General features: G+C 40.5%; 2 protein-coding genes across 3 annotated transcripts in view; both read left to right on the plus strand.

Annotated features, from left to right (window-relative positions):
• The window catches only part of cica (capicua transcriptional repressor a), a 42,712-nt gene extending 39,096 nt beyond the window's left edge, over positions 1-3,616 (plus strand). For both annotated transcript variants that reach the window (XM_030411513.1, XM_030411514.1), the window contains exon 22: positions 374-3,616. In XM_030411513.1, coding sequence (XP_030267373.1) covers positions 374-636 — 263 coding nt within the window. In that variant the 3' untranslated portion in view covers positions 637-3,616. The remainder of the gene's footprint in view (positions 1-373) is intronic.
• A 1,322-nt stretch (positions 3,617-4,938) lies between these two features.
• Positions 4,939-25,819, plus strand: gsk3aa (glycogen synthase kinase 3 alpha a). The gene is made up of 11 exons (XM_030411995.1): positions 4,939-5,279; positions 12,534-12,619; positions 14,497-14,598; positions 14,922-15,005; positions 15,472-15,582; positions 15,775-15,905; positions 16,291-16,495; positions 16,701-16,796; positions 18,003-18,189; positions 18,450-18,527; positions 19,665-25,819. The coding sequence occupies exons 1-11, from the start codon at positions 5,105-5,107 to the stop codon at positions 19,724-19,726; spliced, it is 1,317 nt and encodes a 438-aa protein (XP_030267855.1). The 5' UTR covers positions 4,939-5,104; the 3' UTR covers positions 19,727-25,819.
• The last annotated feature ends 752 nt before the right edge of the window (positions 25,820-26,571 follow it).

The raw sequence follows: 26,571 nt of genomic DNA on the forward strand, positions 1-26,571 counted from the left end.
ACTTGATCTTGGTCACATGGTCTCAGTAAGATTGTAGATTGAATCGATGACTTCAGCTAAAATAGTATTTGCATATCCCACATGTCCTTATCGTAAAATTCAACATGGAAATGGAATATGCTGTTTACATGACCCATATCCAAGTCAGACATTGTTGTTTTCTGAAAAACAGAAGAAATCTAGTGCGCAAACTTAGTGATTGTTATTATGCGCAGTAAATTTAAACTGTACTTGATTTTAGTAGCAAGTTCAGTCTCAGTATCCCCTGACCCCTTCAGAATAACACACAGGAGATACGGTAATACTTAATACCATACAGCTGTATCCTCCTTGCTTCCTGTTTTCACTCTCCTTGTTCTCTGGCCGTCTCCAGCTCAGGCCACTGCTGCCTTCCAGGCACGCTACTCAGACACCTTCCCCACCAAGGTGTGTCTGCAGCTGAAGATCCGCGAGGTGCGTCAGAAGATCATGCAGACAGCCACGCCTGGAACCATCGAGCCTGGAGGGTCAGCAGAAGCCAACCCCGCCCCGTCCCACAGCTCCTCTTTCAATCAATCATCCCAGGAGGACGGAGGGGCGGAGCAGCAAGGAGACAAAGGAAGGAGCCCGGAGGAGCCAAAAAGCGAAGGATCCTAAGCTGGAGAGGATGACAAAGTGTGAATATCAAGGAAGAAGGAAGAAGAGAGAGAGGAGTGTGTCATCCCCGCAGAATGTTCTTGTATGTGTTGAAGCAGCGGGATCCGTTTTTCTGGCACTAATCTTCGCCAGACCTGGGCAGGGATACATTTGAATATGGTCACAAATATTCAGACTACTCAAGGTGCGCTTGATTCGTCTAATCAGACGTTTAAAAAAAGCCTCAAAAGTGGTAAAATCACATGCAAGTCCTGATGAGTCAAGTGCTTCTTGTAGTATCGTTTTCCCTTTTTGTTCCCCGATTATCCAGAATATTTTCAGTTACCACGTCGCCCAGGTCTGCTCTCAGCACATTTGTACAGTAGTTTGTAGTCGGACACACAAGCTCTGTGGTACACTCTTCTCTCTGGCACACACACACACATACGCACACACACGCACACACACAAACCATGGTGCATACGTAATCTCCAGCATGCACATGATCCCACACACACACACACACGCACACACACCCTTACCAAATCAGACTGTTACTCTTGGTTGGCAGTCCCCAGGAGCCGCCACCAAGGACCATGACACACAAAGGCACTTTGTCACTTATTGTGCAGATGCAGTTTGCTGTTGCCAGCCAGCCAGCCAGCCAGCCAGCCCTCAGATGCCATTGACTTGACCTCCTTCTCGCCCTTCCACTCCTCAGCACAGTGGTCGGGACACAAACACAACCCCAACGACCTCCACCAATATTCCACAGCCCCTCGATGCTGCAAGACAGACAGCACACACACACACACACACACACATATATATACAGTACACATACACACACGCAGTGCATGGACACATCTGTGCAGTGTGAGCACTCGTACACAAACACAGTCAACCCTGGTGTGACCAAGCCATCGGCCTGCACAGTTTTTAGTGATTGTAGTGAGAAGAGAAACTGAAAGCATGAAATCTATTCGCTCCTGACAAACAAAAGAAGGCAGGAGTTGGGATGTAGTGTGACCAATCTTTGCACCTTCAGTTATTGCCATTATGAAAGACTGAGTCCTCAATGGCGGGAGCTGATTATAAATGTCTGTATGTCTGTTGGGGTGCCCTCCCCAAAACCTGTGTGAACAGGCACCATAAAGAGATTATGTAAAGAGACTTTTGGTTGTGAGGCTTTGAAGATTCAACGTAAAGTTCGACACTGACCGCAGAGAAATGGCAGAAGAAGAAACTTGAATGATGCTCATTGGACGGAAGAATCATATTCCAACTATAGGAAGACAAATAATAATAGTGAATAAGGACACCAACAACAGAGAGAAAAAGTAGAATTTTAACCAAACTTCTCTGAATCTCCCAGTGGATATAATGTTGCTTTCTCTCGTTATCGTTGCCGTGGAAATAACCAGTTTTACCGTGGCCTGTTTTTTCTCTCGTGGCTCTATTGTGTTTCTTCTCCAGCATAAAAAAATCACAACAAAAAAAACAAAAAACTTTGGACAAAGAAGGGGACAAAATCAGTCTGTGGCCCCCCCGACTTTTAATTGTACCTGGGGCGGTTCTCGCCTCCCCCTTCCCTACTCTACGATTTCTCACCAGACACAGAAGTGGGGGAGCAGGGGTGTTTGTCGTTTTGTAAAACGCAGAAATCAGGTGTTTGCACAATTTGTGCGGCCCTTCTCGTGTGGGACCGCCGCAAGTAAAATCAGGAAAGTATTGTTTTTAGAGATTGTTTTAGTAGAAAAAATAATAACCTTGTTCTGTATGTTAACAACCACATTTCTCCTCCCCTTGTCCTCCCTCCTTTCAACCCGTTTCTCCTCAATCCTCCACTCCCATCTTTACCTCACCCGTCTCCCTGAAACCCCCTCAAGTGTTGTTAGAAAGTGCCCTTAAGCACTGGTCCCGGGTCAAGCGCTATGTAGCTCAGGATGGCTCTGGTTAGGGTTAGTTCAGGGAAAGCCGATCCTAGACCAGCCCTGGAGGGCAGTCTCTGGAGCCCTCCCCTCTTCCCTCTCTTCTCGACACTTTATCCTTTCCCGTCAAATGGTGCAATAGGACTTTTTTTTGTTTGTTTTTTGGAAATGGGTGGGTTATTTTGTTTCTGGGGGAAAGGCTCTGTGCCATAGATATTAAATCAGTGCAGTCAGTCAGTGAGAGGAATGAGCTGTTGTGATACTATCTTTAACTATGGTATAAAAGAAAACAAAAAAGAATCACACAATTATTGTTATTGTTGAAGAGATAGAGGGTATAACTTACTAAAAGTCAAAGACAACTTTTGAATAGCACTTTTTGGCTCTTTGCTTCCTCGGTGAAGAGTGGGGGTAGTTATTACTATGGGTATCTCTTTTGTTTCTCTGTATACAGTTGGATGTGTGAAAAAAATATATATACCGGTATTTCCATATATGTGCATTTAGGTCTGTGTTCGGGTGTGTGTGTATGTTTTGGCACATGCAGGTAGTGTCTTAACACAACCAACCTCTTGTTCTTTATCCACACAGCAACATTATCAATAGTATATTTTTCATTGTATTCTACATTCTACTCTAGAGACAGTATTTTTATAGTCACCATGACTATTTTGTCCACCATTTTGACTGTTATCAAACCCAGTTGATTCAGGATATATATGAAATATATATTCAGGATATATTATATATAAATATATATATATATAAACACACACAGGTAACAGAAGACTATCAATTCACATCTCTTTGGGGTTAGGGCTGTCCATCTGCATGCATGTGCAATCACATGCACGCGTGCACACACCCACACAGACATATGTGCATACACACACATGTATGCGTGTACACTGTATGATTGTGCTTAAAAATAAACTGTCCTTACTTTGGAGAAGGAATTTTAGGATGAGCGAGGCGAGTGTTATCTCATAAGCAGGCATGTTGACCATGTGCAATATTTCTAAACAACAACAAAAAGACTAAATATTGAAAATATTAAAGATCTAACACAATGTTGTATGTGCTTGAGTTTATTTCACATCCCTGTTTTACAGTTTTGGAATGTATGTATGTGTTTTTGCACAGTTGTAATTGCAAAATATGGATAAGTACAATATCCTAATTGCAAGAAGTTGCAATTTTTTGATGAAGGTAAGATGTGTTACAAAGCAGCATTATAATGAGGTACTGTAGTGCTGCAGAGATGTCCTGGCGTACAAATCTTGTTCTTTAAATGTAAGAAAACATGTTTGTTCCGTACAGACCAAGGCAAATGCCTTGTTATGATCATTTTAATAGTTTTTTTCAGTGAAGATGGAAATTGTGAAGCCAAAACAGTTGTTCCCACTAATCGTGAATCATGTCGCAATCTCAAAATCTGTCAAAATAATTGCCATCTGATTTTGTCTTTCAACATAGCCAGAGTCTTGTTTATCAATTCACATACAGATGGTGTCAAATGATACCAATCTTTGATTTATTGCCATCTCTACTTCGGCTGTGCTCCTTCCAAAATGGCAATGAAAGAGACAAGAGAGAATAGTAAATGCAAATGTATCCTCACTTCAGCAAACCTGGCTGTAGACTAATGAACAACATCCACAGATCCAGCCAGGGAAGTCCTTCAGAATGCCAGGAACATACAGTGTGTACTTCTCCAGCTGCCATTTATCAGGAATCTCAGCGTTTGGAGCGCTCACTGGATTAGAGAAGCGTCTCAGGTTCAGGTCATATTGGGTGAGAGGTGGGTTAAGGTAAGGGGACACGGTCAGAGTGTGTTCAATATAAGCTAAAACACTTTGGGAGCCTGGAGATGACAAAATCATGCCCATGCCAAATCAGAAATTCACTCAGAGGCCTGTCATTAAGTAAGACAAATCATATCACTGATTATATTGAATAAAGTCACAGGAAAGCCTTTCATTTAAAAACAAGTCCACAATTTCTTAAAAATATCTCAAACTTTCTGGTATTTTAAGAAAGTATTCATTCTTCTTACCATTTGCACGATTATTGTTATATAACTATTGCATAGTTATTGTACATTTTCTAAAATCTCAGTACAAATCAGCAAATTTCCAAATATTTTTTCATGTAAAAGTAACATCTTTACTATAAAAAGTAAGGTGGTAAATTAACAGGGTGCATTAAATTGTATACCTGAATACAAGCATGTTAATCCTTTTCACTTATACTGTGACTGTTGCTGTTTCTTTGGCCTACATCCACAGTTAAGTCATTTTAAATTTGTAGTTGTTTTCATCCGTGAAATCCTGGGCAGCAAACCTGAGCAACAGCCCCTTGGAACTTCATCTCCCAGGTGGCATTGCGAGCGGTCTGTTTCGAGGTGTCTAGCAACAGCTATCAGCCAGACAGCCGGCGGCAACGGGAGCGCTATTTCTCGGTGTGTCTTTCCACGATTATTCGCTGCCGGATATTCATAATTAATAGTCGCTTGGCTGAAAATAGTGAAAAAACAACCCTGACCCCTGCACAGAGATATGAGCGGCAGCGGGCGGCCCAGGACCAGCTCGTTTGCTGAGCCGCCAGGTGTGCCAGGAACCGCCGCTGCGTCCACCGGATCAGCCGCTGCCGTGGGGAGCAGCACAGGAAAGTCCGGGGTCCCGCAGGCCTCCGGCAGCAGCTCGTCGGGATGCCCGAACCCTAAGCTTACCAGTAAGTTCTATTTGGCTGTTCACCTGAAATATGTAATTCTCTGATTTCACCTCAAAACCACATAGCAATGTTATGTGTCACAACCCAGCGCAAAGACGTTATTCCTCCCTTGTAGTGGGACCAACATGCTAGCGTGCTAACTAGCTCGCCTGCTAGCTAACGTTAGCCACTTGTTTTGTAGCTCTATGTTACTTGTTCCCAGTCCGGCCGATGGATGTATTTTGCCCTACTGGTGTCAAACCAAGCAGCTGACCGGCCATCACTTTAATACAGCATAACATCAGTTTAATTATTGGGTAATCCGATTTATGGATAAGATGAGGATGTGTTTGATTTCACTGGTCAATATGAGTGAGCAGTAAACGGGCTCTGTTGTTCTTTGTGGCCAAGCTGGACTCAAACACCTCAGCGCCAGTGCTGCATCCACGGCTCTTTTTTTGGGTGTCGCTCAGAGTGCAGCATCAGCTATCAGTCTGGGCTCGCCTGGCGGAGAGTCAGGACGGAAAGTTGCCTTTTCACCAAGGTCACCTGTGGGGCAAAGGCTTAGCAGCAGGTGGCCGACGCCTGGAGGATGCAAGTGATGCACGTCCAGCACGAGAGCCGGGCTGTGTGCTGCTGGGGTGCCAAGGAGTAGGTTTCCTCTGTCTGAGACGGAGTTATCATATGCCCCTTATCACCGTAGTGACAGGTGTAAGCAGAGATCTGTGTGTATATGTGGATCCAAACCTTATCATCCATTAGCAGGCACTGGTTTGTGACTTTGATATTAGAGCTCGAATAAGAGGTCATCTCCAGTTCAAACAGTATGAACCTTTTCTCGCTCTCCCCCAGCAGCAGAGCAACACTGCTCAAGGCCCCCAAAGCCCAAATGTTGCCTTTATATACTCTTTGATTGATGGGTATGTTGTCAGGGTTGGGAGTCCTCGGGCTATTTCAAGAGGCAGGATTAACCCAGTTAGCCAAATATTTCGGAGAGAGACTGATGTGATTCGACATTTTGAATTACTGGTATTATTAAACTTGAACTTGGAGTATTAAGGATGTTGTGTTGCCATACCAACCAGGGATTTGTCATTGTGAACAACAGTGGAAGATATTTGACGATGAAAGGTTCCATTAAATATTCCATTCATCATACTGTTAGGCCAGTTTTTTGCTCCTTGATGAACTTTGGGGATCAAACTTTTACTTTGTTTCTCTAGTCATCCTTATTTTTTAGTTGCACTGTGAACTAGGGATATTGCAGTATTCCGTTATTCACAATAACTGATTTAAAACATTGAATATTGATATTGTGTAAAGCATAGACATAAGATAATAGAGTAGTGTAGCAATGACATATTTTGGTAGGCTAACCCGTAAGTTGGCATCGCCGTGGTCCCCTCGACAAAAATCCTACAGGATATTTTAATTGGATTTTTGGATATCACAGAAAATAATCTGTGACAAATACAAGTTTATGATAGTTGCATGTTTTGTTGAGCAAGATAATCTTCTGAGTGTAAATTAAATCGACAGCACTTCAGTCAGTGTTAGGCTACGAACAGACCACATTCAGTCACCACCGCTAAGCAGGATCACTTTGCATGATTTCTATAAATTGATAAATCTACAAGTTGCAAAGTTAGTTTGAATAGTTAGTTGTAACTAAAGTTGACCTAGTGAGTAGATGAGTGTCTGTGTTCACTGTGATGACGTTTCATTTCTGTGACAACCTCTATATAATGATGTATTTTATGTAATTGAACAAAATATTTGAAACCTGTGGAATCGCTGGGTGTGATCTCCCGCTCCCAGCAAAAATCTATAAGGCTAGACTACAAAAAAGGCCTTAAGGTTTTAAAGGACTCCACCCACCCAGGTAAAAGCCTTATTAATTTTCTCCCCTCACACAAAAGACTGCCCCAAAGCTGTCCGCCTGTTTAACACTCTTAAATGTATCACCGTTGGCTACTTGGTAGGTTTTAAATAATTGGACAGGAGTTTTTTATTATGCACCTGAAGCAATTTATCTAATGGGCTGTTAATGTTGCTGCTAATCCCCATACAGGCGCTTATATGTGTGTGCTTTATTTGGCTTTACTTATTTGTTCATAGTCCGCTAATGTTAGTTATGAGTTCGTGTTTGGGTGAGCTTACCAAGACAAATTAAAATCCATATCAATCATGATATGGCGATAAAGTTTTGAATCTTGAATGCTCAGTAAAGGACTATCCTGATGATTACATATTAGACTTGTTGTACAACTGGTCGAAAAGGTTGTTTTGCTGACCTCGATATTGCAGTTGTGTTTACATACAATGCAAGAGCCCAATTATCCATTTTATTTATTGTTTTGATTATGTAGTTTTATTAATATTTTAATAATTGTTTTACATTTTAGTGTCTGAACATCGAATGATAAGTTCACCCAGAAATGACAATTCAGTCACTGTCTACTCACCCCCCTGCTGATGAAAACATTTCTGGAGCTTCGTAGCAAATCAGGGTTGCAATCAGTCTACTAAACAATGTAATCAGATGGGGGGAAAAACAAAAACAACTGAAAAAAAGCATAGAATTGCTCCGGACAGTTTATCCTACATAATCCAAGTCCTCATAAACCCCAAGATCCCAAACTGATTCAGGAAAATGTTGCTCTTATTGCTTTTATTATCATGTCATCACATCAGTGGCATAAAATGGCAAAAAAATATCATTTATTGCTATGATTTCTGGGACAGTATATCGACCAACAAAAATACTTATCATGGTAGGTCCAGTTTTTAATTGTTGAAGAAGCTGGTAGCAGTTTGCAGATATAGTATACAGGATGAAGATAGTGTTTACAGTATTTGACACTTGCCTGCATTATAGCAGCTGTTGCAAATGTCCCAGTGAGAAACTGACAAGCCCTGACATGTCAGTGAAAGAGAGAGAATAAATAGATAGCTGTGTACAGGAACAGCATTTAAACATTTCAGTGTGATGGTATTTTTGCTCAGATAGATGTTTGTTTTGTTTTTGTTTTTTCAATAATTTTAGTGCAATGACATATTTTTAATTTTTTGGACAACAGTATCAGTTTATCTCTTAGCATTTCAGCAAGTCGATGATCTCTTCAGGCGACACTTTTGGAGTTTCTCCATAAACAGTTAATTAGTGTGTTCATAGAGCTTTTGTTCGTATATTACACTGAGATATTATCACCACAGGGATTTGAAAAAAAGGGCTCATTGCCACAAACCATAAAACTTCTCCACATCCCAGAATAATTACCGTGGCTGCTGTGACAGTGTCCAAGAACTTGTTCCATTATTCACTGTCCATGGAGCAGCTCCAGGATTTGTCTGTGGATGACATCATCTCCTATTCTGTCTCTTCACAGCTTAAAGGAGCAATCTGTAAGATATGGCGAGATTTTGGTGTAAAGCCCCGTCGCCTGTGCTGACTCCCCCTGCGAGCCAAGTTCCTGGTCCAGACAAACTCTAGAGCCACTTGCTCCACAGCAAACTGAGCCAAGAGCTAATTAGCCAACGATAGCTAGCTACAGCCAAGGGTGGCTAGCAAAAAGCTGCAGTTGTCAGTTATTCTGTTGATATGCAGCCCGTTATGTTTTTGGAACTATCTTCAAATTCTGGCCATATTTTACAAATTACACCTTTGAAAGCTAAATGTTCAAATTAGCATTAATGTTGTTATTTGCGGTTGTGGTTTACCTTGTATCAGGGCAGCTGCTGTGTGATGAATCATGGCAATCTCTTTGGGAAACACTTCAGAGACGGTTATCATCAAAATCGTGTGACCAACACAGGGATGATGGCATCACAAGGCTGTTTTTGTCCATAATTACTTTATGTAAATTGTATGCAAACCAGCTCACTGTTTACTGAACGACACAAGCATGATCCACTGGGAAGGAAGTGGACGTTGTGCTGATGTTGTGTTTGTGGCAGACTGTCACATGAACAATGGATAGTTGATAGAAAGCTCACACTTAAACCAGAGGCTCTCCCTGTAGAGTAGATGGCCTGGTTAGATTTAGGGAGATCTTGCTGCATTGAACTGCATATTAATAAGGTAAACTTAATTCTCTTGGAGCTACTTGGCTTTAAGATGTGGAGACAAGAAATCTGCTGCTTAATTAATCAACAAGAATAGCTTGTGTAAATTCTCATATGTCAAAGTATTGTTTGAGTTTAAAGACGGCAAGTTAAATAGATATGGTTATGAAAAGTAGCACTGTATGTTTTTTTTTCTTCAGCCATAAACGATTTAACATTTTTGTTGAATGTAGCATTGCAACTGTATGGCATTTTCACATTGGATATCATCCTTCTTTCTTCTTCTTCTTCTCCTTCTTTATGGAGTATGTAGATGCAGTTCTTCTTAAGTCCATAAAAACCTTCTTATTACCTCCTCTATTTATCAGCTGTAATTTCACAGATAAAGGTAAATAACCCATAGTAACAATTCCCAATATCAGGCTGATATATGTCGTGTCTCCCCAGTGAAAAGGTTATAAAAGTTGCTTGTTTAAGGGATCATTTCCTCCTGGAGACGTGTGCTTCCTTCTCTGAGTGTCAGGTGAATGAAAGGAAGCAGAATTTGACCCAGAGCAGCGCTGATATGGAAACACTGAACTCTGAGACACAATGAAACGACGATAACAGAAGCACTGACAGAGTGAGGCGTCGTCTTTATTATGATGGATTATTGACCTCAGGGAAGTTTGAAGTTGTTTTCCTGTCTGTAAAAAAAATTAAATGGCAGCCAGCAGGAAAAGAATCCTGATACCTTCAGCTGTACCGACCGACACATCAACAAGAAATATATAAGAGTGGGAGCAACATACAGTAGACAGCTGGCATTAACGTATCCTGTCCTACTTTTAACCTGGAGCCATATGTGTGTGTGAGTGAGTGTGTGTGTGTTTGTGTGTGTGTGTGAGTGTTCCCGAGTCATTGAGTTAGAGAACCCAGTGACCCGGTCACTGGGCAGGCCTCACAGTTTCAGCTGTAACAGATATCGCCAGCGTGCCTATTGGATGACCACCACACTTTTGTGGCTGAGGACAATTTACTGCGTGTGCGTGGATATGGTCACACAAGAACACCAGCATTCGCAATTCTGGCTGTAAGGGGGGCATATCAATAAGTGCATTGTGTTGTTGGTAAACAAAGGAGCATTAAGTATGTGGACATGGTCGGGCTGACAGTGATACTGCACAATGACAGCTAGCTGGCAAAAGGTTGCTCTATTATTTAAGGACCACAGTCGAGTCTGCAGAAGAAAATGAACTTTCTATCAAATGACTAAGTGAAGAGAAGCATTTCCCATACTGGAATCAGTTGAATTGAATTTGAATTCATAATTTATCCCCAGCACCTTTTTCTGCACTATAATCTTAAACTACATGCAGCTTTGTGCAGCGACTTGTAGGACAATAGCATGAACTGTGTAGTGAATACACAAGAGCTGAGTCCTAAAAGACCCAGAGTCCACTTGTGTTTCGTCAGTCAAATAACTTTGCTTTACTTTATCTGTGTCCTTGTACCCAATGCAATGCACGAGGAGCAGCATACCAGGCTGCAAACCTCACAAACGGAATCTTAAAAATGTTGTATTCGCAAAAAAACAGCACGGAATTAGAGTTGGTTGATGGAAACTGCAGGCAGCTCAACTTGTTTCTGACACTCTGGTGCTGACAGTCTGTAAAGTCAGCTCAACTACTATTGAACCAGACACTGGTGCAACCTCCTCTGCTGCCACCCAGTGTGACGGTCTGTTCGACTGTCAGCAGCACGGCAGGAGAGGCGCTCTGTGGTGCGCTAGGATTTTATAACTAATCTGTGAGCTGGGTGCAGCCTTTTACTTCCTCTGACTTTGTGGAAATCCGAGGTTTATTCACATCACAGATGTATTCACAGCCTTCATACATGGGTCTTTCATGTAAAACATGAGAGTGACTGAAGCTGTAGCTGAACACTTCCTGCTGGGCTGGGAATATAATGTTGCCTGTATTTGTAGGTAAGGTGTATTTAATCAAAGACGTCAGTGACAATGCTGTGTTTTATAATGATGAAAAATGAGAAGATCAAAGAAATGAAAGCACATGGCAGATGAGCCTTTTCTGGACATGACACGCCCATCTGCCTCCAGTGCATCTTACAGCTCATTGAAACACTGTCTACAACAAATTCTTAATTATTTGGATCTTCTTGTTTATTCTGCAAATGTTATAGATTCAACAACTTATTTCTTCTTTGTGTAAAAAAGATATGAGATGAGATGTTAATTGTGTATATAGAGCAGGTTAGTGAGATCACTCAAAACGCATGTCAAGATGCATGTTAATGCCATGTTTAAAGTGACGGGCTTAGAGCTGTCCCCATGTGATCAATTCACTGAGGTACCAGGACTGAATTCCTCTCTGATAGGTCAAATGTTTGCATGCTGAGTGTAAATGCGTGTGTAGATAAAACATTCAACAATCTTGTTGAATAAACGATTTATGTTCGGCACTATGATCAAGGTCCCACAAGAAGTTTAATCCTTTAATCATGGCATTTCTTCACGTGTCTCTGATGTAAAAGTTAATAAGTAAAATGCGACAAAAGGTTCACACTTCATGCTCTACCTGGTATTTGTGCTTGCTTGTATGTGATTGTACCAGTGCAGCGTGACACTACTGGATGATAAAACAAAATAATCAGTGTATGTGAGGCTCTTATCACTTAAAACAATTCATCAGGACAGGGAAAAAAAGTGGTTGGCCTATTTTTGGGTTCATTCCCAGTTTTAATTAGTCTGAGTGTGTTGAGTGTGAACTCTGCCGTTTTTTTCCTTTTGTCTTTGGAGACTTCTTTAAGTTGACATCCGTTCACTTGGCTGTCATTAACCTAGATATTCAAAGGGCCAGCGGAGGGACAGCCCAGATGTCAAGGCTGGCTGCAGGAAGTGTGTGGGTTCAATGTCATTTGTATTGTCTTGTTATGTTGTGATGAGGCTTCATATGACCTCTTGTAGAGAGGAGCCAGAGGGACCACAGCCCATTTTAATCCTTATCACAGCATCACAAGCTTCAGCACGATGGAGTAATTAACAGATTACCTGCTATGACTCATAACCACAGTGTTCCTCTCCAAATTGAAATAGAGGAGATTAAAAATGTTTTTCTTTGTTTTTCCCATTTGTTATCCATGTTATGCAGCTGAAGTGACTATATTCTTATATCGCCTCACCTCATGTTGACCCTTGTTTCTGTTTCCTAGGAGACAGCGGGAAGGTGACGACGGTTGTGGCCACACCAGGTCAGGGACCGGACCGCCCCCAGGAAGTCTCTTACACCGACATCAAGGTGAGAAAGGAAGTAAAACCAAGTGTGTCATCATAAGAAGCCGTACAACTTTATTACCTCGTCTGCTACTGTAACTGTTATCACACTGCACACAATGACTGCAATGCATCTGCCTCATTCGGTTGTTGATTAATATCAGTGGCAACGTTATCATTATTATTCTGCCGACTGCTGAGATTTATGAGTTACACTTTATAACCTACTTCCTGTTAGCTATCTGGCTGGTTTCTCATCTGAAAGTGTGACATAATTGTGTCAGTCACAGGAGATGAGATAGGTGTTGCATTGAGACTTGTTTGTACCTTTGCAGCTCCTTCTGGTGGTTTCCTCTTATCACCTCGTAGATTACTTAATGCCTCTGTAATGGTGTGTAGACAAATCTATCACACCTTTTCTATCTCAGAGTCAACAGTCGAATGATACATGCTTATCAGAACTATTGTCACTTTTCCAATGTGTGCTGCAGTTGAAGGTTATAAAGGTGTCATAAAACTTACTGTACTGTTTTTTTTTGTAATGTAACAAGTCTTTGATGATGAGGATAAAAGTGAGCGATCATAAATTATTACCAGTGTGCTCTTAGCTCTACTACATAACAACACATGTTATCATTTTTAATAGCTTAACTGCTCAAGTGCCTCTATAACACTTATGCATCAAGTTAGATTTCTAATTATCAATCTGCCAGTTAATTAATTTCTGCCAATTATAAAGTGACGTTTTGAAATGTCCCGCTTGTTTTGTTTAGTGTCGACCGTATAGAATATTGACGTATCTTTTAGGTTTGAAAAGTGAAGCTAATGTAGAAAGTCCCCTAATCCTACAGTCCTCCTCAGGCTCAGCAGGATGTCACTTTGCTGGTTTCAAAAAGAAGTCTGATTGTATATAAGATTATGAGAGAAAGACTTCTTCTCACTTGATTTATTACCTCGAAAAAACTGTTGCCTCATATGTTTACTGTCACAATCACTAGTCTTCAATGCAGCAGCTCCACAATCTCGTCCAAATGTGGTCCCTTCTGTCTCAAACACCAAGATGGTGACAGGCCCAAGGCCAAACTTGAGGCAGTAGCAACTTGTTTAAAACCTAAAGATATTCATTTTATTATCACAGAGGACTCTAAATGTTCAAATTTGGAATATGAATGGAAGGTGGAGCCTGTTAATTTAGCATTTTGGTTATAATTGCTTCAAGATTAATCAGTAATCTGAAGTTTGGTGCTTTATTCTTTGACTAGTTAATCAACGCATCTCTTCCACTGGTCATTTTACCAGGCACTCAATAGATTAGCAGATCCACCAGCCACGTTTGTATTTTAACAGCATTTGTCTGGTAGCTCATACTAATTCAGAGCCCTACTTTTCTACAGTACATATGTTTTATACATTTATAAGTGCAAGGGAGAAAATAAAAGTCATAAATAGTGTCAGAGATATCACATAGGTTATTCGTCTCTGAAGCATGACCAAATTGATAAATAAAGTAAGTTGCTGTTGTCATTAATGCTCATCAGTGTGTCTATAAATGGATATAAATGTTTTTTCATCTTAAACCAGCCTCTGCTGTGCACAAGTTAACACAGCTTTTAGGAAAAGTATTATAAAAATTTCCTGTTGACCCATTTTAGACAAGTTGCACTAGTTCAAAAACTGGAAATGAATAAAAACTGAGCAGAGTTATTTGATCTCGTGTAACTCCATGTTGACCCTTTGTTGTTGTAGCTGGACTGACACAGATAAACTCAAATTGTTATATCAGCAGCCAGACAACACAGTGACCCTCATAAATCATGCCGGTATTTTTACTTCACTCGATGAGCTATAATGATTTCTTCAGTCCAGCGTCTGACTGTTTCCTCTTTTGTGGAAACCTCACAGGTGATTGGAAATGGCTCGTTTGGTGTGGTGTACCAAGCTCGCCTCATCGACAGCCAGGAGATGGTGGCCATTAAGAAGGTTCTGCAGGATAAAAGGTTCAAGGTGGGGCTGGAATATATTTATTGTGATCAGGGTGTCTACCTTGAATTCAGTTTTATAAATATTAGGCTTAAAAGTCATTAAACAGTCTATCTACCACTGAATAGAATACTGTCTTGTTACTTTATCCTTGGACTTTTCTGTTGTTTGTTTTCTTTAATCTGATCAGATGTTGTCTCATGTGTTTTTGTTTTGGCAAGCATCTTTTTAAGTAATGTCCTCATATAAAGGTGTATGCTTTCCTCGATGTGTGCAAGGTTTTCCTGTCTTTTTTTTAAAGCTTGTCTCATGCTTGGCATGTCTACGTTCTTCTCTTGTGTTTACAGAATCGGGAACTACAGATCATGAGGAAGCTGGATCACTGCAACATTGTCAGACTACGTTACTTCTTCTACTCCAGTGGCGAGAAGGTACAGCTCATGTTTGTTTGTTTTTTCTCTCGCTCTCTTTCTGTAATTCTTTCGTACAGGAAAATTAGATTGTGGTCAAACTAACTTTTTTGCTAAGTCCCCATCTTCACACATTCTTATCTCACAGCACTGTTGTTACTGGAGATGACAGTAAAACAGGAAATGGTGTACGCATATAAAGATGAGATTAGTCAGATGCAGTGTGAAAAGGAATACCCCAACCCAAAAAAAAGGGAAGCAATCCATTTCTTGGCAAATATTGAAACATTCATAGTCATAGTGTAATATTGCAGAAGATAATTACTGGAAACAAGATTCTGTGTTTGTGAGTAAAAAGCGAGCAGGTATTGTTTTGCGTCAACACTGTGAAATGACTGCGTACCTAAAACAGCAGGGGGGGCTTGTAGACTTGTATAAATCATGCATATTTTAAACATGATTTCTCTCTGTGTCTTGCACTGAACAGAAAGATGAAGTGTATCTCAACCTGGTGCTGGACTTTGTCCCTGAGACGGTCTACAGGGTTGCCAGGCATTTTAACAAGGCCAAGAGCATCATTCCTATCATATATGTGAAGGTAAATAATCTTCTTTTTGCACGTCACCTATTTCTGAGGTTTTTGTGATGTTCTTCCCAATTATCTCACAAGAAGTCTTCTTTACACAACCGATATGAAACTCTTAACACCACCCCATTACCGTTGATTCGTCACCATGTTGTCTTTTAGTTTTAGTTTTTTCATCTTGTGTTGTTTTTGTGAATTCCTCAGGTGTACATGTACCAGTTGTTTCGCAGTCTGGCTTATATCCATTCCCAGGGTGTGTGTCACAGAGACATCAAGCCACAGAACCTGCTTGTCGACCCAGAAACTGCCATCCTCAAGCTGTGTGACTTTGGCAGGTGAGCTGCATAAAAAGATGGATTTCTCCCACACAGAGATCGAGGATTTAACAGTCAAATCAAGTTTCTGTGTGTAGAAAGAACAGAAATAAGCTGATCTTTAACTGTTCTTCAATGTGACACCGCAGATAATATGTAATGGTGTGAAGTAATCATTATAAACAGCCCAGTGGTTTAATGGGACTGTATTTAATATGGCTTCACCTACCTCCAAATAAGTTTTAGCCCTTTTACTCTGAGAGTTTAACAGGGTCTGTTCTAAGAGGAATAACAACAAACCCAACAACTCTTTGATTTTGTCCCCTGACCAACCTTTAGACCTTCAAACCTTCACTCATTCTTTGCTGAAATCGTTCTTTGCAATTGATTTATTGTGTGTCCCCAGCGCCAAGCAGCTGGTCCGTGGTGAGCCCAACGTGTCGTATATCTGCTCACGATATTATCGCGCCCCCGAGCTCATTTTCGGTGCCACAGACTACACGGCAAACATTGACATCTGGTCAGCAGGCTGCGTACTGGCTGAGCTGCTGCTCGGACAGCCCATATTCCCCGGTGACAGTGGGGTCGACCAACTAGTAGAGATTATCAAGGTGAGTTTCTTTATCTGGAATGTGCTCCCTGTTATCAATAAAGAGGGTTTGTGTGTCAGTATATTAACTTGGTTTGCAACTGTGGGTGTACTCACCTGTTATTTTGTATTCATGTATTTATGGCATCATAAAACACACCTCAAACCACACATCTATTTGTGTGTTACCAGAATACTGCTCATATTCCTCCTACATCTGTTTTCAGGTTCTTGGAACCCCGACAAGGGAGCAAATCCGAGAGATGAACCCAAACTACACAGAATTCAAGTTCCCTCAGATCAAAGCCCATCCATGGACCAAGGTTAGTAAATGCTGGTCAGCCTGTTATTAAAAAAAAACAGACAGCATGCACAGTGCATGACTCCAATATCCACTTATTTAAAGTGGCAACAGACAACTTTCCCACCCAACATCATGGGTTGGGCTTAAAATACCTTATATGGTCAGGATGGAGATGGTCTGACTTCCTGTGATAAATGGCTGGTTATGGTCACCACAAAAACAGGTGGAAATGTCCCCAGGTGTCCTTAAAAGTATCCACTGTTGTGACTCTAACTGCGATCACTTGTTTGGCAGCCTGGAGGCTTGTAATAACGCAACTACCATCTACCACTCTGCCTCCTATTGTCTATTACCTCAATTAATGCTTTAAATGCATCAAAGTAGTAACGTTTTGAGCAACGATGCTCTTCGTCAGACTCAGAGACTCCAACCTTTCATCAGATTTAATCTGATACAATCTGATGCTTTACAGCCAGGTAGCCAGGCCTGTACTGTCTGGAAAAGCATTAATCTATTAATCTATTCATATGTCCTGTAACTGATAAAGAAAATCTGTGGAGAAATGCTTCAGAGGTACATGTATGAAAGTTGTTATAAAAGCAGTGTTTGTTCTAACTATTCTACATAAGATATGAGAGTCATTCAGTTCATTTTCTTACGTATAAGTACTTGAGAAAATGTTTTATATGTCTACATCGCCGGCCAAAGCATTAATCTGGGAAGGCATTTCTTACGAAAAGTGACTTACATTGCAGCAGTGTATGAGAACAGAAGACGAGAATACCTGTGGAGGTGCTCTTGCCCACACAGTCTATTTAAATCTGTGAGTTGAAGTGCCTTGAGTCCTCGATTAACCCTGACACCTCAAGAGTACAGAAACAAGGTAAAACCAAGAGAAGAGGCCCTTCAGCGTTTACTACAATAGCTTTCTACTCCAAAAACTGCTCTTATAGATGCCGAATGGCTTTATAAAGGAGATATAACTGACAGTCACAGGTGGTTTCTTCGTGCTTTTTTCTTTTTTAGGTTCTACATTCAAAACACGTTTGTGAAAATACCATACTTAAGGTAAATGTGACATTAGAGTGTCCTGTGGATTAAAAACAACTCATTGTTTTAGAGTATCTACTGGACTACAGAATGCTTTATGTTGATGCTAAAACTGTCTCGTGTGGGTGTCATGGCAGATGCGTGGTCTTAAAATAAGATGCTTCTCGTCCCTCAGGTGTTTAAGCCTCGCACCCCTCCAGAAGCCATCACTCTCTGCTCCCGGCTGCTGGAGTACACGCCGGCCTCGCGGTTCTCCCCACTAGAGGCTTGTTCACATGCCTTCTTCGACGAGCTGCGCCAGCCCAACACACGGCTGCCCAGCGGCCGAGACCTGCCCATGCTCTTCAACTTCAGCCCCACAGGTACATTAACATTCAGGCATAGTTTGATTAAGGGTTTGATTTAGATTACAGCCCCACATTGATCTATTCTGTCTTTCCAAATAAGTAATTTTTATATTAATTATGGATTCATCACTATCTGTTTAATACAGCCGGTGTTGGTTTGTTTTCTGACCTCATTAGAGGTACATTTAATGCAGCGTAGACGTCCGTATTGTTGTAACAATGTTCCCTTAATACACGACTCATCATTAATTCTATTTTTGTTTTATTTTCTGCAGAGCTGTCAATCCAGCCCCAGCTGAACTCGACCCTCATTCCTCCTCACGCTCGCTCTCATACAGCTGCTTCCGCCCACGGTGGGAAACTCTCCTGATACTTGTATTCTAATTCTATTGTAAATGTTAATTTAATGATTGAGTGATGCCTGGAAGAACTACAGTGCTTAGAGTGAATATCACTTACACACATGTTTTAATAGCAGATTGTGATTGTGAACGTGCTGGTGTGTTTTATCTATTTTACAGTCTTCGATTAATATTCTGCAGTTGGAAAAATCCATGAAATCATTTTATAGGCATTTTTTAACCATGTGAAACACTGTTGAATTTGATCCTTTTACATCCTTCCACTAATTACACAGCAAATGATAAATACAGGAGTATTTGACATGAATTATTTAATTTTAAAACAGAATAATTTATAAAAGATAGTAAGCAGTTCTGCAGCCATTAACTTCAGTTTTGATAGCCAAGTAGGCTTTAACAAACACAAACGTAATGACTGTCTTTTGACACAAGATGGCAGTAGTAGACATGAAATCAATACTTGTTATGGACTAATCTCATGTGATATTCTGTTCTCTCATTAGAAAAAACATAGCTACAGGATATGTTGTGTATTGGCGTGGGTATAAGGACAGTCTGTTTAACAACAACCACTGTCTGCAAAAATAAAACACACTGAAATACTTTTACTAAAGAGTATTTTTTCATTTGGTGGAAAAAAATGTAACCTCCAAATACCCAAGACGATGTCGTCAGATTTCTTGTCTTGTCCACAACACAAAGATCAGTTAACTGTCGTCATAGAGGAGTGAAGAGAAATGTTCACATTTACAAAGCTGGAATTAGAGAATTTTGACTTTAATTATCAAAATAATTGTCAGTTTGATTTCATAGGCAACCAATCGCTTAGTCGATGGAGCTGTTAATGAAAACAATATTGTCTTCATCAGGTTTTTTAAACTCCACTGAATCGTCGCACTGATTTTCATTTCCTTTACCAGTATTTGAGCCTCCGTGCGTTCAGCTCTGTGCTTCTGTTGCTTCTAGCTGAATCTAAAACTATATCAAGTCAAGCCAGCATACGTGTGTGTACAGGCCTCAGTACATTAAGGCTTATATGGGATCATGAACTCTGCTGTCAGGTCCCTTTTAAGTTCTGAACTCTTTATTTAAGCTCACTGTCCTTTTGTTTCTTCTTCTGTCCTTCAGATGGTACCGGTTCAGACTCATCTCAACACAGTTCAGTACCTGGATCCCTTAACAGCATCTGAAGCAGCCTCTCACCTGCCTGCCTGCCATCCTCACCCTTACCTCAGACACGCGCACACACACACACACACACACACACACACACACACACATGCACAAGACACATACACACACACACACACTCACACACACACTCTCTACTGCTTTCCTCCATGCTGCTTGCTCTCCTCTTAGATGACCTGTTTCTGTACAGTCAACGCATTGAACAAACAACAATAGTCGTTTAGCTGCCAGGGTTGAAACTACGGCAGGAGATTGTTACACGTGCTGCTGCTGCTGCTGCTGCTCGGGTGGTATGTGAAGGTTCAATAGTGGGGGCTGGTCCTCTGTAATATAACCTTTTTTTAATCAGCATTTTCTCCTTTTTCTTCTTTATATTTGTGTTTATTTATTTGACTAATTGAAAGCATCAAAGCATTTTTGTCTCTAGATTTTTCCACTTTCAGATTATTTTTTTATAATCTTCAGTGTTTTTTCATCCCTGTTAGTAAGGGGTGGCCTGTACACTGCCTGTACAAGACTAGAACTAGCCCCACATAGGTCATCAGGGTAAAGGAAATCTGAATTAACTCAGGACAGGAGAGCGGATGCAGGGACTGAAGAATTTCTTAATCTTCCAGCTACATTATTTTACCAATCCAGCCTGATGTTTTTAAATTAAACATCCCAGTATTGTCGATTTTACCTGCTTTCAGTCGCAGGTAGAGTAGAAAAAAACAGTTATCAGTGTTTGGCTGGAGGTGTTATTGGATTGCCTCTTACATGAATCATGTTGAGTGACCGTTTTATACAGACTGGACAGGAAATAACCACCACGTCTTGTATCCATCTGTTTGTTTCCTGTTCTCAAGAGTTTTGTCTTGTAAAATAATTAATTTTCCTCTAAAGGAGAAAAAGTTCCCTTACCTGTTCGGAATTCACTTAGACCTGTAAATGTCAGTTGTGAAGAAAAGAGTGAATGTGGTTTTAAAATGAGCATTTTAAAATCGATCGAGAAAAACAAATTAGAGCAGTTGTAGTGCGACTGGGAGAACATTACTGGAGGCTACACAGCGTCTGCTCTCTGTCCTCCAACGTCGTTAGTCGTGCTCAGTTGATGATTTAACGAGACCAGCAGAGCTCTGAATACCACCTTTGTACGTCACCACAGCAACAGGAAACCCTGAGGCTCTCTATAATCGTTTAATTGATCATAAATATTAAGGTCGGTTTCAAAACTAGAGCTCAGTAAGCTTTCTGTATCACAACACAAATGCTTCCTAAAGATATTGTTTCCAGAAAGAAGTCTTTGCCCCTTTTAATAACCTCTTAATGTGCGTTAGAAAGTCCCAACAGCAGCGACAGTTTTTTTTTTTTTTATTATTATTTCTTGAAGGCATGGTCCTTTTGAGCTTTCAAACGAGGCGATGCAATCATGATGTGTGAGGATGTCTGTTAATGAGAAGAAATTAAAACTTTTTTGAGGGGAACTATGGCCGCTTTTAAAAAGTCTGAAGTAGTTTTAAAGGTAAATTATTCATTTTAAAGCTTTGAAAAGAATTTAAAAGAGGCAAATATAGTTGCACGATGGCTCTTCTTTACAAGTTCCAGTTGACACGTAGTCTAGCATATTAAAAATCTGTCTCTCGAAAACATTTCGCGATCCTCTGGAATATATCGTCAGACTAAAACATAAAAAGACGTCAAAAAGACACTTTTGGTGGGATTGCCCTTTATCTCAGAGATCGGTCCTGTTCTGATGTTAGTGTAAAATAAATACTTTTGTTCTCAAGTGAATTTTGGTCCTCCTTGTTGATTAAATGCAGCAGACAAACTAAAGAATGCCAGGACGGGGATATCAAAGTTACATTAAACTTGATGGGGGGGGTTGCTTCATGTAAATTTATTTATTTATTAGTTTCTGGGTGAGGGCTGGATGTCAGTTACAGCCAGAGAGAGAGCTCTGAAATGGTGTCGCAGCATCTTTAGCAAACTGTACCTCCATCAGTGAGAATATATGTAAAGTTCTGTCAGCTTTTACAGGAGGAAGCTTCGTAGAAATAAAAAAATATCTCCGCTTCGGTTCATTAGTGCTGACGTATACAGAAGCAAAACAAAGGGAGATGAGTGAAAGGCTTAATGTGAATAGTAGTTAACATGAACTTAAAGCAGGGGAGTTCCTGTCATGTGCTCTCGTACTTCTGTCTTTGAGAGGAACCAATTTGAATTTTACCCCGTAAGATTGAGAAGAGAAGAGAGGAGACTTTGGCTGCGATCGAATAGTGTTTGTGAAATGACCTGATAATATCTAAGGTGCTTCTTTTCTTATCTCCTTTATTAGAGGACACACTGGACCATCCTCACAAAAGGAAAGGAGATGATACCATCCTGCGAATCCAGTGACATTTAAAGTGACACACCAAATATTTGCTGTCGTTTAACAACAACTTGGTTCAGTAGGATCTTCTATCTTTCCATGATCTCCTGAATTTTCCATCAAGGACAAATGTTCAGAGAAGAAATGGGATGTAATTTCTTTTTACTATTCGACCACAGCCCTTGTTGTACAGACAAAGTTCGCATTAGGTTCAAGGGACAGTTCTCCCAAATATCTCAGAATACTTATTTTTCCCCCTACATGTTGTGCTGTTTATCCACCTAGATTGTTTTGGTGTGAGTTGTCGTGTTTTGGAAATATCTGCCGTACAGATGTCTGTCCTCTCTCCAATGTAACTTGTTGAGCTCAAAGCGCCCAAACAAATACACTCAAAGAACTCATCAGCAATCTCTTTTTATTTCCAGGGATCATGAGCCAGTAACTGAAGATAATCCACAGATGATGTTTCATGTAGGAACTATTTTCCTCCTCTTGCTCCACATCCCCCTTATATTTCAGTATCAGGCCCAATAGTGGCAAAAAAACACAACATTTTGAAGGTTTTAATGGTATTTTAGATTGTGCAACTTCCTGGAAAGTCATTAAAAATTGGACTGGATCTCACTGATTACTTTGCAAAAACATACATTTAGCACTTGCACAAAAAGGCTTTAGTCACAGATTTGGGTGAAACTGAGTTGGGTTTTCTTTCGAAAAAATTTACAGGAAACTCGCAGCTAGCATTTTATTAGCTGTCATGTTCATCTCGTCCATGGGTGATGATGATGGTCGCTTCCCTCTGCGCAGGTGTAGTGGATAGAAAATAGTCCGTACATTTCTGGAAAGAGACTTTGCTGTTGCCTTTTGAGTACCATGAGCCGAGTGCCATCTTGTTCTATTACACTGGAGAGAAAGCAGACATCTTTATGGCTGATATCTTCAAAACTCAGCAACTCACACCAAAACAATTTAGATGGATAAAGAACTCGACAGGCAAAATATGTATTTTTGATTTGTAGGTGATCTGTCCCTTTAACGTTAAGGGGTCATGAATCAGAATGTACCATCACATTCCTCTCAAGTATAGAAGTACACAAATGTGTGTGTGTTTGTGTGTCTGACCATATCCCACCCTGCAGTCTGAACAGCCAGTGTTTTAGGGATTAGAGCTGTCAACAATACAGATTTTTAGTCAGCAGTGCAGACCACTTGAAAGTTTGTAGTATAGTATTTGATACTATTGTACCCTGCCTCCACCTGCTGTTTGTAACCACAGCCATGTTTCTGTTGAACCTTTTTGTTTTTGTTTTTAAACATAAGTGAGGAGCTCTGATGAGCCCTGATCCTTTTTGAATCCCACCTCATTCAGCACGTTCACATTGATTTCATACGAGGAGAGTGGAGAGCGTTCTTCATTCTTTCCCACTAAAGTTTCTCTCCCAGCTGCTTCTCAGCTCCTGGTCCTGCCGGTCACCGCCGGCCACATTCTGCTTTCTTTGTTGTAAAGAGTCCAACCAGCATGTTTGATTGACTCTGCGGGGCGCGTCACACTCAGAGCTGTCTGACTTTCTGTGGCTATGAACAGGTGTGGAAGAAGCTGCACCCGGCGAGAGGAATCAAACATGGCTGAATCTCAGAAGCCATTTATTTCCCCCCTCACTCTCCTTCTCTTATCGCACGTGTAAATATCACTGATTTTTATTTTCCTCTTTTTACTTTTTATTACAGAGTTGTTTATATCTCGTTTCCCTCATCATGCCGATGAAGCCGTCTTAGTTTGTGCATTTTTTGTAAATAAGTTTCTTTTTTTCACAATTCAAAATGTAAATACTGCAAAGGAAAAAAAAAAATCAGCCTACTCCTCATGTTCGTCAACGATCTTTCTCTCTCTTTCTCTGTCCCGTGGTCCAGTGAAAACTGTAAAGTCGCTGTTATCGTCGTTACTCAGCTGTCCCCAACCTGACTGTTGAATGAATATTATCAGGGTTCTGTTCCAAAATGGTCTTTCCGATCACTGACCTCTCAAAAAACCGTAACTGACACGTGTCGTATTGTTTTATGTGGCAGCAGAATCTTGAATCCAGTCTCTCCCACCTACTCACCTTCATCTCCTGTTGATCTGAACAGTGTAATAAATGCATAATGTTTGAAACAGTGATTATTGTCTTAGTTTTTTACCATAAAAAAAAAAATACATTTTTGTTAAGCACCTTACTGCCCAGTCACCCTGTAGATTCTCCACATGAGGGAGCTGTTCAGTCAGTTTTAAACATGACCGCCTGAGACAGTCACAGTAAAACATATTCAAGATGCATCTTTCATCGTTTTCTTTTAGGCCTCCTGACATTTTACTGTAATTAAAGGAACAGTTATTATCTACCTGCCTGATCTCAGTCAGGTGAAGCTTTGTACTTCACAAAACATTTATGGAGTTTCACAGCAAAACAGTATATTCTCCTAAACAGCTGAGGTAGATGGGGACTTGATTCAGAACTTAAAAAAACAACATAAAATGGCTCCATACAGCCAAAATTGATTTGAGAGGATGTTGTTTACACCTTTTTTTTTAAAGTTGAGATCTTCACTGTAGCTGCTGAGCTAAAGGTGATAGCACACTGGATTCGTTGTGGGTGCACAAGCTCAAGCAAACTTTGAGGGAGTAATTGACATATCAAATCAGTTTTGGATCTCTGGGCTTTGGGAGACTTGGATTATGCTGTACAAGCTGTATGGAGCAATGTAATCTTTTATTCTGTTGTTTTTTTGCTTAATTTTAAAACAGGTCCTCATCTACTTCAGTTGTTTAGGAGAATGATGCAACACTGTTTTGCTGTGAAGCTCCAGAAATGTTTTGCAGACTACTCAACTTTACCTCACCTGAGGTGAGGTGATAATGACTGAATTTAATTTCCTGGGTGAACTGTTCCTTTAAACAAATCAGTAACCCCAAGGACAGGAGGCTCATCACTGTTCAGATGCTGATAATATGCCCAAGTTGACAATAGTCTCGCAGGTTTACAAAAATAAATCACATCTAACCAACTCCAGATTTCTCTTCATTTTCAAACTTTACAAACTCTCTTTACATGTAAACGGATTTTGATATGTAAGATCATTTTAGTTCCCCTTCAAGTGTTGTTCCTTTTATTTTTCTGGCCTGTGGGAGGCTCAGAAGAAACAGGACCTGCATGTTTTTGTGTCTTTTCCTTCCCACATATTCAATCGTTGTCATTTTGGAGCAGAACTCCGTCTGTGTGTTGCGTCACATTGCGGTTTATTATTACTGTGCAGTATTGAGAAGAAAAAGAAAAAGACTTGACTGCAGGTGTGACGTCTGACTCGTGATCTCAAAAGTGTTTAGTTGGACCACAAATCACTCGATATCCAGCTAGAAACTCAACGTGGGCATTTTGTATTATGTGCTGTACGGCATTCAGAATTGCTGCTAATGATCACAAGATGTCAGAGATAGAAATCTGTGTGTGTGTGTGTGTGTGTGTGCGTGCATGTGTGTGTGTGTGTGTGTGGTCAGGAAACATGCAGAAACCTCAGTTCGTGTCACTGACATTTGATTTGTTTTACCCCTCATGCTGTTATCATTGGTCTCCTCCGTCCTGTTGGACTGATGTGTGATGGACGGAGAAAGAGAGAGAAACGAACACAAACCTGTCTGTCTCTGTTCTGTGTGTGTGTATGATATGGACTCATTTACTGTAATAAAGTGATGAAGCTGTGTTTACATCGCGTGCACTGTTTCTCTTCCTTATTCAGAGGGAATCGACTGGAAGCGAGTTTAGTTTGAGACACACGAGTTCTCCTCCATATTCTGCCTGATGTTTTCATCCCTTATTCCCTCAGAGGTTAATGAACATGTTTGGAAAAAAAGACAGAGAAAGGAAGAGGGAGAACGTTTTTAGAAATTTAATTTACCTTTTATTTTTTTCAAACTGTTATTGTATTTCTCAAAAATAATTTTTAAAGTAGAGATTACAATCCTTGTGATGTCATCTGCAACTTTATTTTCCAAGTGATTTCTTTCTTTTTGAATTGTTAGAGACGTAGATAACGAGATTCCCCTGAACAGAAGCACAGAGGTTTCTGAATAACCTTTTTTTCTTTTTTTTAATCCCAACTGGACTTTATGGAATTGTTCCGCAGACGAAAGCAAGCTGGAACTCACAGGGCATGTCGTTCCAGAGGTGGTCATGGTCAAATGAGACACAAGAGAAAACTTTCTAATATGGATTTTGCAGTCATGTGTGCTGGATCCTGTCAGAAGAAGTTCATTCAAGAACTGAAAGAGGAGGGGAAAAAAATGTAACTGTACCTGAGTGGTTCATTTCAACACATCTCTCATTGCTGTTAAAGTTGTTCAGCTCGTCTATGCTCCAGTACTGGTAGTTAAACCCTGACCCATCTCTCCAGAACCATGTCCAGTCCTGCAAAACTATTAAATAAAGTTATAAAACATCTCAAAGACTCAAATAAAAC

The sequence above is a fragment of the Sparus aurata genome, chromosome 3 (genome assembly GCF_900880675.1).
Source record: "Sparus aurata chromosome 3, fSpaAur1.1, whole genome shotgun sequence".
Taxonomy (NCBI): Eukaryota; Metazoa; Chordata; class Actinopteri; order Spariformes; family Sparidae; genus Sparus; species Sparus aurata.

Excerpts from the sequence above, each read along its gene's own strand:
- gsk3aa (XM_030411995.1), top strand. The coding sequence starts at position 5,105 with ATGAGCGGCAGCGGGCGGCCCAGGACCAGCTCGTTTGCTGAGCCGCCA. Across the intron at positions 15,906-16,290 it reads AAGCTGTGTGACTTTGGCAG|CGCCAAGCAGCTGGTCCGTG; the intron begins GTGAGCTGCATA and ends GTGTGTCCCCAG. Across the intron at positions 16,496-16,700 it reads AACTAGTAGAGATTATCAAG|GTTCTTGGAACCCCGACAAG; the intron begins GTGAGTTTCTTT and ends ATCTGTTTTCAG.